Source organism: Aegilops tauschii, chromosome 4, assembly GCF_002575655.3.
Source record: "Aegilops tauschii subsp. strangulata cultivar AL8/78 chromosome 4, Aet v6.0, whole genome shotgun sequence".
Lineage (NCBI taxonomy): Eukaryota > Viridiplantae > Streptophyta > Magnoliopsida > Poales > Poaceae > Aegilops > Aegilops tauschii.
In genome coordinates, this window is record NC_053038.3 from 69,674,081 (window position 1) to 69,693,576 (window position 19,496).

Consider the following 19,496-nt stretch of genomic DNA (forward strand, 5'->3'; position numbering starts at 1 on the left):
GTTTGGCAGACCACATAAGGCCCGATGTGCCGAACCAATAGAGAAAAACGCCAATGGGGCAGGTGCCAAGACACAACATCCAAAGATCCTGACAACGCCGTTGGGAGGGCCGGCTGTAAGTCGGACCAAGCTAAGGTTTCCTCAGGGCCAAATGTTCGTCGGAACAGGATGTTCCAAACCCAATTGAAGGCGCCAAAGGCTACCAAAAGCATTGGGTCCAAGCAGATCACAAACAAGCTAGGGAATTCGACCCGTAAAGGAGCCCTACCAAGCCTTGAGGCTAGCCAGAATATGCCATTCTTCTTTGCCTATGGAGACGTTGATACCGAGGTGGATCTCATGTTTGATTGATCAGAGGGATCTCATGTTTGATCGACAGGAGAAATTTCAATTCTTATTTCGAACCGTACTGAACAGAAAAAACAACATTGCATTTGTTTGGAGTATAAAACAATGGATTACAGGAGATAATGGAATATCAGTTACCATAATAAATTTAACAAGTTCCACGGTGACGTGACAACACAAATGATTATTTCAGAAATAAATTCATTATAGTAATAACAGAGAAAGCTCTTTTCTTCCATGTTGCCCTTCTTTCATCAATAGAAGATCCTAGTTTCATGTTCGCATGGAAGTGGTGGAGACCTGAATTTTTGTAGAGGATATGTTACCAACAACAGCTTAAATGCAACAGAAGCTAAATGTAATTATGTAAACATGGTAAAAACATAGCAATAGTGAAAAATCTACACTATAAGTAAAATATGGATAGCCGACAAAAACCAAAGGAACCAAGCATGCAGATGTGATTATGTTCCCTCCTAGAAAAATATGGGTTACTAATATCTTAATCGAAGCATTTTGGGCTGCAAATCACGAGAATCTATTCTTTGAAAACCTAATGCAACCTAACTGGCCATGGCAGGCAGATAGTGTGAATGCATCAGGTAACATCACGAGAAAAAGTTCGCAGAATCTTAATACTCAGATTGTGCGGTTGTTTTGTGTTGTGGTGAATGTATTTTACTATCCGTTGCGAAAAACTAGCCACAAAAATTGAATAAAATTGGCTAGCTGGTTAGACAAACGGATTGTCATGACCCACCTCGATCCCATCCATAGTCTAATTTGAACAATTAATATATATTTTGGAGGGTACATAATAACTACCTAGATTTCAAAATGTACACATGGACTTTTGTGGAATTCCGCCATTTGAAACTTTAGTATATAGGCATCAAGCGAACAATTTCAGTGGTAGGTTTCTCAAAAGTAGCCAAACTACTGAAAAAATCTGAAGACAGAAGTTCCTCCTATTCACTTGCAAGAAACTATACAGAGCCTTTGATCCAGTCCACAGTTAATTTTCATACCAGGTTTGCAGAGCATCTACCGAGCCTCTCAACAATGCTTTCGATGGAAGGTCTCTTCTTCCGATCAACGTCCACACACTCTAGACCAATTTCAATGCATACTGTTACTTCCTGGAGGGCATTTGGATTTAACTGGTATATGGATGCTATGTGCCCTTCTGTCCAATTTTGACGTACCTACGTTAAGAATTCGAACTGTTATCCTAGGTGACAATATAAAAATAAACTCTCACATAAATCAACATCTAGTATTCTTTCTTACTCTTTCAATAAATTCCCTTGCTGATGGTTCGTTCTGTTTGGGGGTATTCTTCTCGCCAGTGGTAGTCTCGATGATTAATAAGCCTAAACTGTAAATGTCTGACTGAGTGGAGATTTCACCTCTGTATAGGTATTCTGGAGCTATATATCCGCTGCATACAGTTGGCAGTAATAATAAGCATTACTAGAAGGTGAAAATGCAATTAACCACAGAATATCATCACAGCTCCAGTCAGCTTACTATGATCCCACAACATTCTGTGTATTCGCACGTGTTTGTTCTTTGCCAAATAGCCTGGAAAGTCCGAAATCCGCGATTTTCGGCGTCATGTTATCATCCAACAATATATTTTGAGGCTTCAAATCCATATGGATAATAGGAATGCTATGAAGAAAATGTAAACCATCGCATATCCCCTTAATTATCTTGAAGCGGACGTCCCATGCCATATCGATGGGTTTATCTGAAGTTAGGGAGCAAGTTATTTCAGTACCTAAGAGTTAATAGCTCAAGGAAGAGAACAGAAGAACATAAATATTTGATGAAACTAAGATAAAAACTATATCAGAAGCGTCACATACCAAAGAGGTTCCTCTGAAGGCTTCCCTTAGGTAAATATTCGTAACAGAGTAGACCTTCGTAAACATCTGCGACAATATATCGCCCATTGTTCAGTACTACTTTCTTCTGTCCTTCATGGCAAAACCCAACCAACTTGACTATATTCTCATGCCGGTAAGCCATGATGTTTTGAACTTCGTTATTAAATATTTTGTCGCGTGCGATCGGCGCATTTTCCGCAAGCTTCTTCACAGCAATCGTTTGCCCATCAGGCATAGTTCCCTGTTCAACCTCACAGACACTTGTTCAGAAAGATGCGCAACTTTTCAAAATGCTAGAGAATGTAAGGCATGAACATACCGTATAAACTGTTCCAAATGCACCTTTACCGACAACACGGCTCTCTGAGAACTGATCTGTGATGGTCCTCAAGAAGTCTAGAGGTAGGTCCTTGGGTAATGTGCTTAGAACAGTCTGCTTGTCCTCTTGGGTATTCATTTCTGATGATATGAGAAGTAATGGATGTGAACTGCTACAAGCTATGAACTTATCAAAGCAAGGGCAATAAAATCTTCATTTTTAAGAAAAGGAAAACTTGAGTAAAGCCGCACCATTTTTTTGAACTAAGCTACAAACTTGGTTGTGCTACGAGCATCTGAAAATAAAAAGCTTCTTAATAAAAAGCACTGACCTGGAGAAGATCGAACACTTGAGGTATCCTAGCTTGGGAAGGGAACAATGAAATGGGGCTGAGGCTTCTGAGATGAATCGTATGAATGGTTTCCTTGATAGCTGAAGGTGCATATAAATCAACCCAGCGAGATGTGGATCGAGCGTGGTTGACTTGACTCAAGTCTTTCTGTAAAAGGAAAATGCAAAATACACAATATGCAATGCATGTGATTGGGTGCTTGACTAGTTAATGTAGAAGTGGGTCTTCGATACCTAGATCACTATTAAATATTTCCACACTCTTGTCTTCACCGTCGGCAAGTCCGCGTGACTTGCGAGATGATGACAAGTTAGCGCGTCTCCAGTCCACGTGACATCTTCACCAGTTTGACTCGCCTCAAGTCTTTCCGGGTTTCTTCTCTCATGGTCTTCTTCTTGGGATGGCCCATTCCGGGTTTCTTCCCCATCGTTTTTGGGAAGATTCTTGATTCTTTTATGAACCAGTTTTCTCCCTTTTCCTCTGTTTTTCCTTCTGATTTTTTATTTTTTTATTTTGTGAACATTTTTTGAAATCATGAATAGTTTCGGATTTCACCAACATTTGTTTGAAATCCTGTACATTTTACAAATTCACGAACCTTTTTGTGAATTTTTGAACATTTTATAAATTTGTGAACATTATTGAAAATTGTAAACTGTTCTTTTAAGTCATTAACATTTTTTTGAATCACCAAATATTTTTTAAAATTATGATTTTTTTTCTTATGACGAACATATTTTGAGCTGCATGAATTTTTTTTAATTCATGAAGAAAACTCGGGGATTACCACGTGTTAGTGACTCCCGCTAAATAGGAGCTCCCCAAAAAAAGCTCGGCGGCCTCCTATTTAGCGCACTCCGAGGTAGCAAACGAGGCAACACACAACCCCTCCACCCCACGCCCTTTCATGTCGGCACATGCGCGGGGCTGAACGCCCCATGCCTTTTCATTTCGTTTTTTGCTTTTATTTTTTGTTTTTTCTTCTTCACAATAATCATGGATTTCAAAAAGTTCCATTTTTTAATTCTTTAAAAAAACATAACATGTTTGTGGATACAAAAAAAATGTTTATGATTTTTTTAATATTCAAAAAATGTTTACAATTTTTATTTTTCTAAAAACCGAAAAATGTAAAGAAAAATAACAAAAATAGTATTTAATTTAAAAAAGTTCATTCATTCAAAATTTATTCGCTGATTTAAAATTTTCATCCATTTCAAAAAATACTCATTAAGCAAAAATTATTCATGAATTTGCTAAAATTTTCATCAATTCGAAAAACCTTCACAGACTAAAAAAGTTGTTCACAGATTCAAAAAAATATTGATGAGTTTCAAAAAAATGTTCACAATTTCAAAAAAGTTCACCAATATTTTAAAAATTTATGAAAATTTGGAAAAATTTCACTAATTTGTAACAAATGTTCGCGACTTTGGAAAATATTCACAATTTCATAAAAATATTTCCAATTTCAAAAAATGTTCATGATTTCAGAAACAATGTTCACGAATTTGAAAGATGTTCGCAAAATGAAAAAGGAAAAATAAAATAAATTGAAAAATAAAAACAAAGAAATAAAAGAAAAAAGAAAAAACGAAAAAACGAAAATGAGAGAAAAAGGAAAGAAAAAATGAGAAAGGGAGAAAAAACCGCACAAAATATTAAAAAACATGTCGTCCAAAGTGTACATTGCTGGAGCGTGGGGGTATGTGCTCGGTCGCTAATACAATTGGCCCCTTTTTTCAGGTCACATCGCTAATGGAGTGTGACGGTGGGATCTCCGGACAGGCCAATGAACAATATACAGTCTGAGTCTATGCCTGCAAGTTACTCGCCTAGGTTGGCATCATCAAGCCCATCCGGTAATGTGCACCACGATGTTTTCTGACTGAACCAGATGTGGAGCATTGAAGACTAGCATTACCCCCTCAAATCTACTCATATCTCGACACGACCAAGACAATGGCCACAATTACTGTGATGTCTTATTCCCTAGTTTGTCACCACTATATAAGACAAAGCCAGGACGAACCTTAGCAAAAAGGAGACATGACTAACAAGATTCATGAGATAGAGAGAAGATCGACAAGATCGCAAGACACCTACGCTGTAATCATCATGTTCACACAAGAAGAAAAATATCCAGCAGGAGTAGGGTGTTATCCTTGGAACAAGGGGGGGGGGGGGGGGGGTGCGAACTTGGCTAAAACAACCACTGTGTGAAATCCTGTCCTCGATCGTCCACATGTTTTGTGTTGACAAAATCCTCAAATCGTGAGTATTGCCGCGAAATCACAACGACACTTGGCGTCCACCTTGGGGCACGCACACGTTGGAGTAGTGATCCATGTGGGATCCTTTTCGGCAATCGACGACAGCTCAGGTCCAGACAGCTCGTGCATTTCGGTACGTTGCACTTCATCACCGACGACTTAGTGTGGCATCCTGCCTCCGCCATACTTCTTAAGGGCATGTCGATCATCACCAGGGGCACGCTCTTTGCTGCTATCCGCCCCCGCATTATGTGCCTCCAATTTGGTGATGATATGTAACAGTGAATAGCTAGCCAATAAGAAAATGGCAACTTATCAAGTAATACTATACACCAGCTGCATCTGTTTCCTTTCCCTTGATTGCGTAGTTGAATTTTCTGTCTCTATTGTCCTACGCGGGATGGTTTCTCTCTCTTATACAACTCATGTACATGCACATTGCATGCAAGGTTTTACTCTCTATCTCCCCTCTCTCCATCAAAATACTTACATTTATTTATAATTTAGATGATTCATATCTTATAAGTCAAAAATCTATTTTCAATATTTTTATATATTTGAATTTTAGAAGATAAGACCGTTAGAACAAGACCAATGTGGGATAGATTTCAAACTTTTTAATTTGAACTTTCAATCACATTCCAATTAACTAAAATATATGTTTCTGTTCTGAAATTGAATGAAATAACATATATGTATGCATCAATTTATTACTGGAATTGAGTAAAAATAATTGAAATCACATTTTTGAGATAACAAATTAATTCAAATCACTTTTGAAATTTTGTATGCAATTAGTGATATTTGAAATCCCTTTTTATTGAAGTTAGTGAAATATGTGAAAGATCTGAAACAAGATTGTGATCGGGTTTGAAATATTTGAACGATTATTGAAAGAAATTTGTTTTGAAACTGAAATATTTGGAACTAATAAAAATAATTAAATATATTTCATTTAAATTGTGAAATTGATTATTTCAAATATTTGAAACTGATATTTTTAAACATATGTAACTATTTCAATGCGTGAAACATAATTGCTGAACATGTGAAGCTGATATTTTTCTAATGTGTGAAATCGGTTATTTCAAATATGTGAAACTAAAAATTAATTGAACTGATTTACAGTTTGTGAAGCTACTTAATTTAGTGTATGGAACTGATATTTTTCATCCATGAAACAGTTTTTTTTTCAAATATGTGAAATAGTTGTTTCGATGTGTCAAATAGATTTGTTTTCCAAATATTTGAAACTGGTCATTTCATATATGTCAAATTGGATTTTTTTTTTTCATTGAGTGAAACCGATTTACAATTTGTGAAGTTGCTTATTTCAGTGTGTGAAATTGATAGTTTCAATCAATAGACATGTTTAAAAAATATTGAAATAGGTTGTTTCTATGTGTGAAACCAATGTTCTTAATATGTGACTTATTTTTCCAATATGTGAAAATGGTTATTTCCAAAATGTGAAATTGATTATTTCATTTCATGAAATTGATATTTTCAATCTGTGAAATATGGTTGTTTTCAAACATGTAAAATAAGTTGTTTCAATGTGTGAAATAATTTTTTTTACTATGTGAAGCAAAAAAATTACAGATATGTGAAACTGGTTATTTTTAAAATATATAATTGATATTTTGCATGAGTGAAAATGATTTATTATTTGTCAAGCTGCTTATTTTGGTGTTTGAAAATGATATTTTCGATCAATGAAATGGATATATTTTCAATATGTGACATAGATTGTTTCAATGTGTGAAATAGATTTTAAGTGGGATTGAAATAGCAAAATTAAAATTAGTTAAAATATATCCAAGATCGGTCTTGTTTTAAAGTCCGCGCGTGCTAAATTCAAATATGTAAACAAATTCAAAATCAAAGTTCGGTTAAATAGTTATAAGCCATTGAAATTTTCACAATGAAAATAAAATGTAAATATTTAGTTTGGAGAGAGAATCTTGTGTGCATGCAACCATCCATCCTGCTGTCCACTCTCGCTCTCTTCCTAGACAAACATCTAACAAAACGCTGACACAAGCTTTCATATTTTTGGCATTGGTATTTTTCTTCCATGGTATGGTGACAATAACATGTTACACTGCAAAGCATGGCACAAATCTTAGAGCATTAATTGATGGTTGATTCTTTTTTGTTACATACTAGGACCATTAGAATCTTCAAGTCCGGCACTTGAATGCTTCGTCGGTGTCAATCAGGACAAGCGAGACAAATCCCATTTCTTAATATGAGACACTTTGTGGATGTATGTCTTCTTTGGATCATTTCCACTTAGAAAACTTAGTATATGCAAACTCAAGCAAATTGAATGGATATAGTTTCATGTTTGTCATCCAATGGAACGTCTTCAAAGCTTCATGCTCAAATTTCACAATTTCAATGAATTGGAGCACCATCTCAACATTCCAACCTTGCTTTCAAGCATCTGAGGTGATCAATACCAACAAAGATTTATTCTTCATGAATGTTGGAAAACTATCACGTTGAGGGCTCATTCAGTTTTTGTGATTTTTTAAGGATTCCCATAGGATTTCTTCCTCCAAGATTTTTACCAATGCATGGCATTCATTTCATAAGAATTGAGGTGCTAGATTCCTTAGAATTGTGTCCATATAGGCCTACATTTCCCCATATGTTGGTCATATCACATAGCATTTTGGCCCAGTTCTTTTGAACAGATTATAGAGAATCTCAGTCTGGAAAATCTTAATCCAAAAGAATTTGGCTGCCTCTCCAAAATCTATGGAGGATTCTGCAAAATCCTAGTGCAATCCAAAATCTTCAAAATAGTTGGATCTTTCTAGAATCTCAGGATTTTGGCTAGTCCCTCAAAAGAAAACGGTTGGAATTAAAAGAGTGCCCCTGTTGCAGTACGCTATTATGGCGAGAATGCCACCGAGCCACCCACATCTCGTACAGAAGAAAACGAGCGCCTAGGCCTCGATGTGTTTCGCATGCTCGAACTCGAGCAGGGCCAACCAGGGTTCCAGCATCGCCACTGGCGCCTCGCCGTGCCCAACCTCGCCGCCACCGGTCTCGTCTCCCGGTTGCAGCCCATCTTCGTCTGCCCCTCAATCCCCGCCGCCCACCCCGCCACCCATCTGCCCCTCTGTCCCTCTGCCATCGTTGGGATATGTTGGAGTTGTGTCGAATATTGTGTACAAGGTAGGTTACAGTTGGACTATGAGTTGTATTGTGTTTACATATGATGTGGAGTCGTGTCCTAGTAGGACACTTGTATCCTATGCCTCTCATATATAGCGGGGGTAGACACACGATGTAACCTATGCCAACATAATAGCAAGGAACACAGGGGAAGCCGGCGGCATGTGCCGGCGTCCAGGGCGACCTGGTGCGGTATTGTAGCGGTGTCATGGGGAGGAGCGCCCATAGTCAGGCCCCGGGGATGTAGCCATATCGGTGAACCTCGTTAACAAATCTCGGTGTCGTGCCTCGTGTGATTGCTTGGTTCTGGATGATCAACGGTGTGCCTCGGATTTATTCTAACAAGTGGTATCAGAGCTATGTTGTTCGAGGTTGATGGATTGTTGATCTAGAGGATGGATCGCCGTCAGTTTGATGCGAAAACATGTGTGCAAAGAAATCAGTATCAACGATAGATCAGGAATTATTTTGCGGAAGCCGTTGGGTCGCTGCGATCAGACGAGATCGAGAAGGAGCAATACGGCAGCTTGGAAATCAACGAAAACTCATAAGCATCTCGACAGTTACGGCAATCGGCAACGGAATCGATGAGTTGCAGCAGGGGTCGGATCATAGGAAGGCTCGCGTACGCATTACGTGCGGCGATCGATTGTTTTTTTGAGGAATGAAGCCACTTTATTGATCAAATTCCACAGAAGGTGGGATACAAACTGGATCATGTGGCTGGCCAAGCCAAACATGACGACCCGGAGCTAGGTTTCTAGCAAATTTTGCTAACCTATGAGCTTCGACATTAACACTACGACTTTCAAAAATAAAGTTACAAAAAAGGGAGCCGATCTAGATTTTATCTCATGAATGATGCTCCGTGGTGACCATTGCTGCCCTTCATGATGTCTTCCACCACCTGCTTGCAGTCGGAAGAGATGATGAATCTTTGGAGATGAAGATCTTCAGCAAGAAATATAGCTTCCCGGCAGGCTATCGCCTCCAACGTCGTTGGATCACTGACTCCATACACAACTAGCGCTGAGCTTCCCAAAAAGTTGTCGTGGCTGTCCCTGCAGACCGCTGCTGCCGACCCACCTCTTTGGGCGCGTACGCCCGCGTCCAGGTGAATCTTAGCATAATTTGCCGGAGGAGGTCTTGGTCGATTAGTGGTTCCTGGTTGCACATTGGCCACTCTCCGCTGTGTTGGTTGTTTCGACCGCACGACGTTCAAGTCTGCAATAAATCGAGAGATGAAAGATTGTATTGCATGTGGAGATTGGAATATAGCTTCATGGATGGCTTTCCTCCTAGAAGTCTAGATTGCCCAAAGGGTAACTGCAGTTAGCACAAACTGATCATGCGATAGTGTTTCTAGTAGCGAGAAAAGCCAATTCTCTGCACTCGGTTCAGTGTTCACTGCTAGCTTGCTTCCCATATCCTCATCGATGAGAGCCCAAGTACATCTGGATACTGTACACTCAAGGAGGGAGTGCCGCCATGAATCCGGCGCGCCACATATCCCGCATGAACTCAAAGTCGACATGTGTCGATGAGCACGGACGTCCTCTGTTGGTAGCGAGTAATTCGAGAGTCTCCATAAGAACATACGCAATTTAGCTGGTACCTCTGTCCTCCATAAAGTTTTCCATGCTCCCTCCTCCAAGTGGGTACTCGAGGATCCCGATGTACCGTCCAGCCATGCCTCTCGCCTTTGCCGTGTTGACACTAGCATTCGGTACGCCGATCTGACCGAAAAACTGCCACTCTTCTCGTGAGCCCAGCACCAAAAATCTTGCATGTTCATTGTGCATAGTGGGATGCTCAAGATAACCTTCACATCAAATTGCATAAACGTGGCTTCTAGCAACTCCTTATTCCAAGTGGCCGAGGTTGGATCGATTAGGTCAGACACAACCGCAGGTGGATTTGCTGCAATGCAGCTATAAGGCCTCATCATCTCCTCCCGTGGGAGCCAGTTATCTTCCCAAATGTTGGTCGTTGCACCGTCGCCAATGCGTCTGATCAGCCCTTGTTTCAAAGTGTCACGCATTCAATGATAGCCCTCCAGACTTGGCTAGGATGGTTCCCCAAGTTGGCTTGAAGAATGGTAGTATTGGGGTGGTAAACACTTTTCAGAATACGAGCACTCAAAGACTCCGGCTCTTGTAACAGGCGCCAGGCCTGACGTGCCAACATTGCTAAGTTAAATAGCTCGAAGTCTTTGAAGCCCAAACCTCCCATTGCTTTAGGCTGTGTCATAGCCTTCCAAGACACCCAATGGGGTTTGCGTTGTCCGTTTTTACTCCCCCACCAAAACTTCCAAATCAACATGTTCAAATGCTCACAAAGTCCTCTGGGTAACTTGAAGCACGACATGGAATATACTGGCACCGATTGTGCTACTGATTTCATCAAGACTTCTTTTCCAGCAGTTGAGAGTGTCCTCTCTATCCAACCCTGAATCTTGCTCCACAAACGATCGTTAAGGTATTTAAATGCCCCATTCTTAGAACTCCCTATATCTGAAGGCATACCCAAATACTTCTCATTTAGAGTCTCATTGGGAACATTTAACAAACCTTTGATCTCATTGCGGATATTGTCTGGAACACCGTTGCTGAAGAAGATGGATGACTTATCGTAGTTAACCCGTTGGCCCATAGCCTGACAATAAACATCCAACAATTGGTTCACCTCGTTAGCTCCCACACTATTTGCCTTGAAGAACAGCAGGCTGTCATCAGCGAATAAGAGATGGTTAACTAGCGGCGCTGTAGGAGCCACTTGTATCCCATCCAGGTTGGATGACTGTCTTTGTGATTTTAGGAGGCACGATAGGCCCTCTGCTGCTATCAAGAACAAGTAAGGAGATATCGGGTCCCCTTGTCGGATCCCTCGTGATGGCTTAAATTGCTCAAGCTTCTTCCCGTTAAACAGGACAGAAAATTTCACTGAAGTGACCAGGCTCATGACAATATCCACCCAGTTATCCGTAAAGCCAAGCTTAAGCATGATTGCTCGAAGATAGGTCCACTCCACCCTATCGTATGCTTTCACCATGTCAAGCTTCAATGCACAAGATTGATGTTTTTTGGCCCTGTTCCGCTTCATGAAATGCAAACACTCATAGGCAGTTATTATATTATCAGAGATAAGTCGACCTGGGACAAAAGCCGATTGCTCTTCGGAGATTATATCTGGGAGGATTAGCTTCAGTCTATTTGAGATCACCTTGGAAGCAATTTTATAAAGAACGTTGCACAAACTTATCGGATGGAATTGTGACAAGAGTGTGGGGTTCTTTACCTTTGGGATCAAGACTAGGATAGTTTCATTGATGCATGCAGCCGACTCGGAGCCGTCAACAATTTTCAAGACTACCTTTGTAACATCCTCGCCACAGACCGCCCAATGGCGTTGGAAGAAGTGGGCCGGAAAACCGTCCGGACCCGGCGCCTTGATTGGAAACATTTGGAATAGGGCGTCTTTCACTTCTTGCTGTGTATACGGAGCATTCAGGGTGTCATTCATTGCTTGTGTAAGCTTGCGTGGGACTGTGGCTAAAACTTGATCCATGTTTTGAACGCCTTGTGAGGTGTACAAATTCTTATAAAACTCTGTTGTCATTACCTCCATCTCTGCGCTATCTGTCGTTTGCTGTCCGTTCGATCTTTGCAAAGACTTAATTTGGTTTTTCCGTCGTCGGCGGCTTGCTCTCAGATGAAAGAAATAAGTGTTCTTGTCTCCGTGGACCAGCCAATCCAGGCGCGCCCTCTGTCGCCATAGGATCTCTTCTCGATGGAAGAGCTCAACCAACCTATCTGTCACCTTAGTTTCCTCGTGCGTAGAGCCAGATCTTCCTGGAACCGAGCGCAAGCGCTCAAGTGTATCCTTTAATTGCCTGATCTCTCCTCGTACTGAGCCGAAGTGACTACGATCCCATGCAGACAAGTCGCCAGCCGAATCATCTAGTTTTCCTCGCAATGGTTCGACCGAATCTGCTGCCTGCTGGTTCCATCTTTCACCAACCACATTAAATAAGGTTTCATCTCTCTCCCACATTGTTTCATACTTAAAAGATCTGGGCCCCGCCCTGCATGCATGCAACTCACGTAGACTTAACAGGATAGGGACGTGGTCCGAACTGGCTGCAATTTTGTGATCAAGTGTCGCTGAAGGAAAAAGCAATGACCATTCAGGGTTGACTACACATCTATCAAGCCTAACCCTTGTATACGTGCCTCCCGCCACTTTCTTCTCGAACGTCCAGTCTGAACCAGTGTAGCCCATATAAAATAACCCGCATGTGTCCAGAGCATCTCTGAACCCGTTCATCTGTGCTTGGCTCCGGCTCCCAATACCAACATGTTCATGGCTATGGAGCACCTCATTGAAATCTCCCAAAACTGCCCATGGTCTATTCTGAGTGCCTGCGATGCTACGGAGCATATCCCACATTTTATATCTTTCTGGTACTTGAGCTTATCCATAGACAAAAGTAACTCTCACCTGCATCTCTACTAGATCATCTACAAGAGCATCAATGTGATACTGCGAGTAACCAATTATATCAACTTTTATTTCATCATGCCAAAAAATTCCAAGACCTCCACTTCTACCCGAACTACTAACAGCATAACTTTTATTATAGCCTAAAGTGTCTACCAATTCCTCCACTCTCGAACCCTCTATTTGAGTTTCTAGAATACAAAGCATAGAGGAGGCAAATTGCCTCGTTAGATCACGAAGCTCACGGACTGTCGCGGCATTGCCAATTCCGCGACAGTTCCAGCTTAGGAGACTCATTGCGCTAGGCGAACTCCTCCTTGGGAGTTCGCCAAATGCGCATCAGATGTCTTGTTGGGCACTGCAATCGTTGCTATGCTTGTTTCAGCAGTTGAAGGGCCAGTCTTGTTTCTCTTTGTCTCCTGCTTTGATATTGGGCTTGGGGGAATCGCCGGCGGCATCATGATAAGGGCTTTGCTATTCTGCACCTGATGTTGTGGATTTGTAGTTTTTGGGCCAGCTAGGGCGGTCCTCTTCCTGTTGCGATCTGAGTCATCCATAGTCACATCATTCAGCACATGATCACCATCTTGCTGAAACTGACCTCCCGTGGCATTACGGTGTGTTGCACGCCCACCTCCTCGGCCAGTCCGGCCTCTCCCACGTCCGCCTCTGGGGCCTTCGTTCTCTCCTGGCCCTCTGCCAGGGCTTTGGAACCAGCTGGCTTTGAGGTCCTTGAAGACAAGTGCCTTTGGAGGATGAACCCCGTCTCCGCACTCTTTATACAGATGACCTAGATATCCACATACAGCGCACCAGTCCGGCAATCTCTCATACTTGATTCTGAATATAACACGTTCAACCGTGTCCTTCTTAACCACCAGCGAGACCGCGTTTTTTAGAGGTTTGGTCACGTTGATTCTCACACGGACCCTTGCAAAATTGCCCTCAAAATCCTGTGACTTTGGCTCAGCAAATATAAATTCTCCCACCGTGGATGACAGGGCCTTGATCTTGGAGAAGTAACCATCTGGGAGGTCATGGATTTGCAGCCATATATCTATCTTTTTGAGCTCAATGGTGGACGGCTTCGTGACCCATCGTACGGCGCCAGAACTACCGCCTTCCCCTTGAAATTTCATGGCCCATCCTCCATAACTCTCTCCCAGTCGCTGAGACACGAGAATTGGAGGGTGTAAAGGTTATCCTCTAGCGGTCTGATCTTGACTTCCTGAGCCAGATCCCACGCCACCTTCATGCCTCTATACAACCAATACTGGCTATAGGCTTTGTCTGTATCAACCCTAGCAATCGCCATCCAGCGAGTTGTCTCCTGTGGCAATTCGCCATCTTCCACGACAACATCCTGCAAATCGTCCTCCTTGAGTCCAAGTTCCTCCATCAGCGCCTCAAGATCGGAAGAAGCCGACCCTGACGCTGATGCTGCCGATTCCATGATCCTCTCGCTCGGGGTTTTGGGTCCGCGAGCGGTATTTTCCCAAGGTCTGCCTCCTCCGCGCGGCCACCGTGTCCCGGTGACGCAGCGAGTCCCTGCCCAGGAGAAGCGGTAGGGGAGATTTGGTCTCTACGGTGATGGCGGCGCCGTCGCCGAGAGGAGATAGAAAACCCTAACGAGAGGGGACTCGCTGCTGCTGCGGCGATCGATTGGTGGATTGATCGGGCGAGCATTAGACAGTGCGCGCAGCTGGGCTCGTTGGCGTCTCGCGGCCCATGGCAGGAGGCCTAGGGAGCTACGCGCTGGGGGGCTGGCCGAAGCGCAGGGAAGGCCCAGGCAACGGGCTGTGCTACTGGTTCGCTGGAGATGCTGATCGAGGGGCGTGAGCTGAGCGTACACCTGAGATATGTTTGACAGAAAAAAAGAGGGACCGAGTCCCTGTTACGAGTCGTAGACGTGAAGCAGCAAGGCAGCTCTTTGTACATGACATCGGGACGGCAAAGGCTTGGGCATGCAAAATTGGCATTGGAAGTTGTGCAAGGGAGCTACTCCACGTGAAGACCAAAGCTATCTTTTTGGATTTGCTGCTAGTATACTCTGTGTACTTGGGGATCACGGAGAGGGTGCTTCGATATTTTTCAAAGGTCAGCTGTACAAAGAACTATGGAGCCAACAGGTACCAGGTTTGAGGTGGAGACGTTCGACAAAACTAGAAACTTTGGGTTACAACAGTCAAAGGTGGAAAATCTATTGGCACAACATGGATGCTTGAAGGCGTTGCGGGATGTCAAGCCAGTTAAGATGGACGATGATGGTTGTGAGGAGTTGCATATGGTTGCAGTCAGGAAAGTTTGGCTCGGGTCAGACACATAGGGCAGTTGGCCTGGACAGTCTGACGGATCGACGCAAGTCGGTTGGTACAAAAGATGGTGGTGGGATCAGCGATGGCAACATAGGTGCGTGATGCTGATGGTGACTGACTTCTGGGCATGGCAACACGCGGGGCAGGCCCGAGGGCTTGTGTGACTTTGACAAGACTATGGCGCGGGGTCGATTCAAGACGGTGTACACACGAAGCTTGGAGTCGATGGGGCGCGGGGTGGCACGTACAACCACCATGGAGTCATGTTGAAGGTGGAGCTGATTGAGGGGCTACGGCGTAAGTGCACAAAGAGTCGAAGCCTATTCAGCGAGAAAAAGTGAGTGACATGCAGTTCGGACTGGAGCCCAGTGGTCTGATGGAAGCGTGAAACTCGTCATCGATCGGTGATGATCGGTGGTACTCTGCAGTGGGGGTTGAGTGGTGTGTGTTCACGACCCTTGAGACTCGACCGGGACAGCGGAGGCTCGACATGGTAATAGCGGCGAGGCGTGCAGTTAGCACGGGACATGGAGACGGGCCAAGGCTCTGGTGGTCATACATGTGGTGAGACAATTGCGAATTTGACTCGGGATGACTACAAGCAATGGTGAAATTCCTTCAAGTTTCAGACAGGCAGTCAAGAAGGAGCGGTGATGTTGAGTTCAGGTAACTCTTATGTGTGACACCAATATGTGAGTTGTTCACTTTCACGTTGGACTGATACTCTGAAAGTTGGGAGCACAAACTAGAGTAACAAGGAACTTAATTTTGCTCGAGTGTTGACTGTGGTCAAGAAAAGAAAGGACTACAAGTTGCAGGTGGAGTCACATGGAGTCTTTTGGAGTAGCAGCGGTGCTCATGGGATAAACTCAAGTTCAATGTACATGGAAGTTTGACGCATGGACGAATCCAAGGTGGTGGAGAATATTCACCAAGGTGGAGTTTGTTGGAGTTGTGTCGAATATTGTGTACAAGGTAGGTTACAGTTGGACTATGAGTTGTATTGTGTTTACATAGGATGTGGAGTCGTGTCCTAGTAGGACACTTGTATCCTAGGCCTCTCATATATAGCGGGGGTAGACACACGATGTAACCTATTCCAACATAATAGCACAGGAACGCAGGGGAAGCCGACTACATGTGCCGGCGTCCAGGGCGACCTGGTGCGGTATTGTAGCGGTGTCATGGGGAGGAGCGCCCATAGTCAGGCCCCGGGCATGTAGCCATATCGGTGAACCTCGTTAACAAATCTCGGTGTCGTGCCTCATGTGATTGCTTGGTTCTCGGATGATCAACGGTATGCCTCGAATTTATTCTAACAGGATGCCCGGAAGCCGCCGGCGTGCCCCTCTGCACCAACTGCTGAGGGCGCGTCCGTTCCGCCCGAAGCTGCAGCTGGATGGCGACCACTCTTTCTCTTCGAGGCAAAAGTTGTCAGCTGTCTCCCATGCAGCCGCCATGAGCTCCTATCTCTCTCAACTCTCTGTTCTTCTTTTTTTGGCTAAACTGGATAGATCAACAAATTTGTTGCATAGATGATGAATGGTTGTATTAATTTGGTAAATGGATGGTGCTATATTTTTTTTGCTGTCAATGCTACTGTCTATTAGTGCTATTGCTAGACATTGGTACTATAAATATTTGCTACGAAGTTCAGTTTGTGAGGGAGCCTTTCCTCCTCCTCCTCCTCTGGTGCTCCCGCGGGCGGCAGGGGAGGAACCCTAGCTGCCGGCCGCCTCACCTCCTCTCCCGTCCACCCCCTCGTCCCGCCGCCGCCAGAGGGCACGCTCGGGTGAAGCCTGGCCGACGCCAGCGGTGGCGCGGCCTTCTCACCCCCTCGCGAGGCAGGGGCCGGCGTGGGCCGGCGCTGTCGAGCTGGGGCCCCGTGAAACGTGGGACATGGCGGCGCAGCGCTGGCGTGGGGATCTGCGTGGCGGCGGGGTGTGCTAGGGGTCTTATGTGGCTGCGTCGGCCGGATCTGGCCCTGCGGCAGCGCAGCCAACAGGCGGCCTCCTCTTCCATGGCCTTCTTGGCCGGTGGAGGTGGGTGGTTGTGGGTGTGCCGGAGGTCAGGGACGGCGAACACGAGATGGCGGCGCGGCGCTCGGCCAGATCTGGCCTCGGCACGGCGCGGGCTGCGGGTGGCTGCCTCGACCGGGGCCACTCCAGCTGATTGGGGTGGCTGCTACTTCTTGAGCTTGCGTTGGTTTTTCCCTTGAAGAGGAAAGGGTGATGCAGCAAAGTAGAGATAAGTATTTCCCTCAGTAAAGAACCAAGGTATCAATCCAGCAGGAGAAACACGCAAGTCCCTAATATATGCACCTACACAAACAATCAAACACTTGCACCCAACGCGATAATTAAAGGGGTTGTCAAGCCCTTCACGGTCACTTGCAAAGGTGAGATCTCATAGATATAGATGTAAAAGATTACTAAAACATAATATAAAAATAAAAGTAAATAAATTGCGGCGAGATATCTTTGGTATTTTTGATATATAGATCTGAAAACATATGATGAAAAATAGACCCGGGGGCTATAGGTTTCACTAGAGGCTTCTCTCTTGAAGGCAAATAATACGGTGGGTGAACAAATTACTGTCGATCAATTGATAGAAAAGCGCAAAGTTATGACGATATGCAAGGCAATGATTATGAATATAGGCATCACGTCTGTGTCAAGTAGGCCGACTCCTGCCTGCATCTACTACTATTACTCCACACATCGACCGCTATCCAGCATGCATCTAGGGTATTAAGTTCATAAGAATAGAGTAACACCTTAAGCAAGATGACATGACGTAGAGGGATAAACTCAAGCAATATGATGAAAACCCCATCTTTTTACCCTTGATGGCAACAATACAAATACGTGCCTCGCTACCCCTACTTTGTCACTGGGTGAGGACACCGCAAGATTGAACCCAAAACTAAGCACCTCTCCATTGCAAGGAAAACCAATCTAGTTGGCCAAACCAAACCGATAATTCGAAGAGAAATACAAAGATATCAAATCATGCATATAAGAATACAAAGAAGATTCAAATAATATTCATAGATAAGCTGATCATAAATCCACAATTCATCGATCTCGACAAACACACCGCAAAAGAAGATTACATCAGATAGATCTCCAAGAACATCAAGGAGAACATTGTATTGAGAATCAAAGAGAGAGAAGAAGCCATCTAGCTACTAGATATGGACCCGTAGGTCTGTGGTAAACTACTCACGCTTCATCCGAAGGGCAATAAAGTTGATGTAGATGCCCTCCGTGATCGAATCCCCCTCCGGCAGGATGCCGAAAAAGGCCACAAGATGGGATCTCACGGGAACAGAAGGTTACTGCGGCGGAACGGTATTTTGGTGGATGCTTCTGGTCGTTTGTGAATATTTGGGAATTTATAGGCCAAGTAGGGTTAGAAGAGCTCCGAGGGGCCCACAAGCAAGGGGGCGCCCCCCTAGGGCGCGCCCTGGAGGCTTGTGGTCTCCTCGGGACTCCTCTGACTTCATCTCCACGTCCTACGTGTTTCTTCCGGTCCAAGAAAAATCATCGCGAAAGTTTTATTCTATTTGGACTTCGTTTGATATTCTTTTTTTTGTAAAACTCAAAAACAAGGAAAAAATAGAAACTGGCATTGGGCTCTAGGTTAATAAGTTAGTCCCAAAAATAATATAAAATAGCATATTAATGCATATAAAACATCCAAAACAGATAATATAAGAGCATGGAACAATAAAAAATTACATATACGTTGGAGATGTATCAAGCATCCCCAAGCTTAATTCCTACTCGTCCTTAAGTAGGCAAATGATAAAAACAGATTTTTTGATGTGGAATGCTACCTAACATATTTATTCATGTAATTTTCTTTATTGTGGCATGAATGTTCAGATCCATAAGATTCAAAACAAAAGTTTACTATTGACATAAAAAATGATACTTCAAGCATACTAATAAAGCAATCATGACTTCTCAAAATAACATGGCCAAAGAAAGTTATCCCTACAAAATCATATAGTCTGGCTATGCTCCATCTTCATCACACAAAATATTAAATCATGCACAACCCCGATGACAATCCAATCAATTGTTTCATACTTTTGATGTTCTCAAACTTTTTCAACTTTCACGCAATACATGAGCGTGAGCCATGGATATAGCACTATAAGCGGAATAGAATATGGTGGTTGTGGACAAGACAAAAAGAAGAAGATAGTCTCACATCAACTAGGCGTATCAACATGCTATGCAGATGCCCATCAATAGATATCAATGTGAGTTAGTAGGGATTGCCACGCAACGGATG

At 43.5% G+C, this 19,496-nt stretch overlaps 1 protein-coding gene across 2 annotated transcripts; it reads right to left on the bottom strand.

Annotated features, from left to right (window-relative positions):
• Positions 1-410: 410 nt before the first annotated feature.
• Positions 411-3,095, bottom strand: LOC109733453 (cysteine-rich receptor-like protein kinase 40). 2 transcript variants are annotated; one of them, XM_040386660.3, is made up of 7 exons: positions 2,891-3,095; positions 2,560-2,728; positions 2,220-2,481; positions 1,879-2,101; positions 1,639-1,789; positions 1,377-1,553; positions 411-648 (listed from the first exon to the last, which is right to left on the bottom strand). In XM_040386660.3, exons 1-7 carry the CDS (start codon positions 3,001-3,003, stop codon positions 622-624), a joined length of 1,122 nt encoding a protein of 373 aa, XP_040242594.1. In that variant the 5' UTR covers positions 3,004-3,095; the 3' UTR covers positions 411-621. The 2 variants fall into 2 exon arrangements, with proteins under 2 accessions (XP_040242594.1, XP_020148267.1); XM_020292678.4 differs by having other exon boundaries at positions 2,560-2,699; positions 2,891-3,059.
• Positions 3,096-19,496: the final 16,401 nt, after the last annotated feature.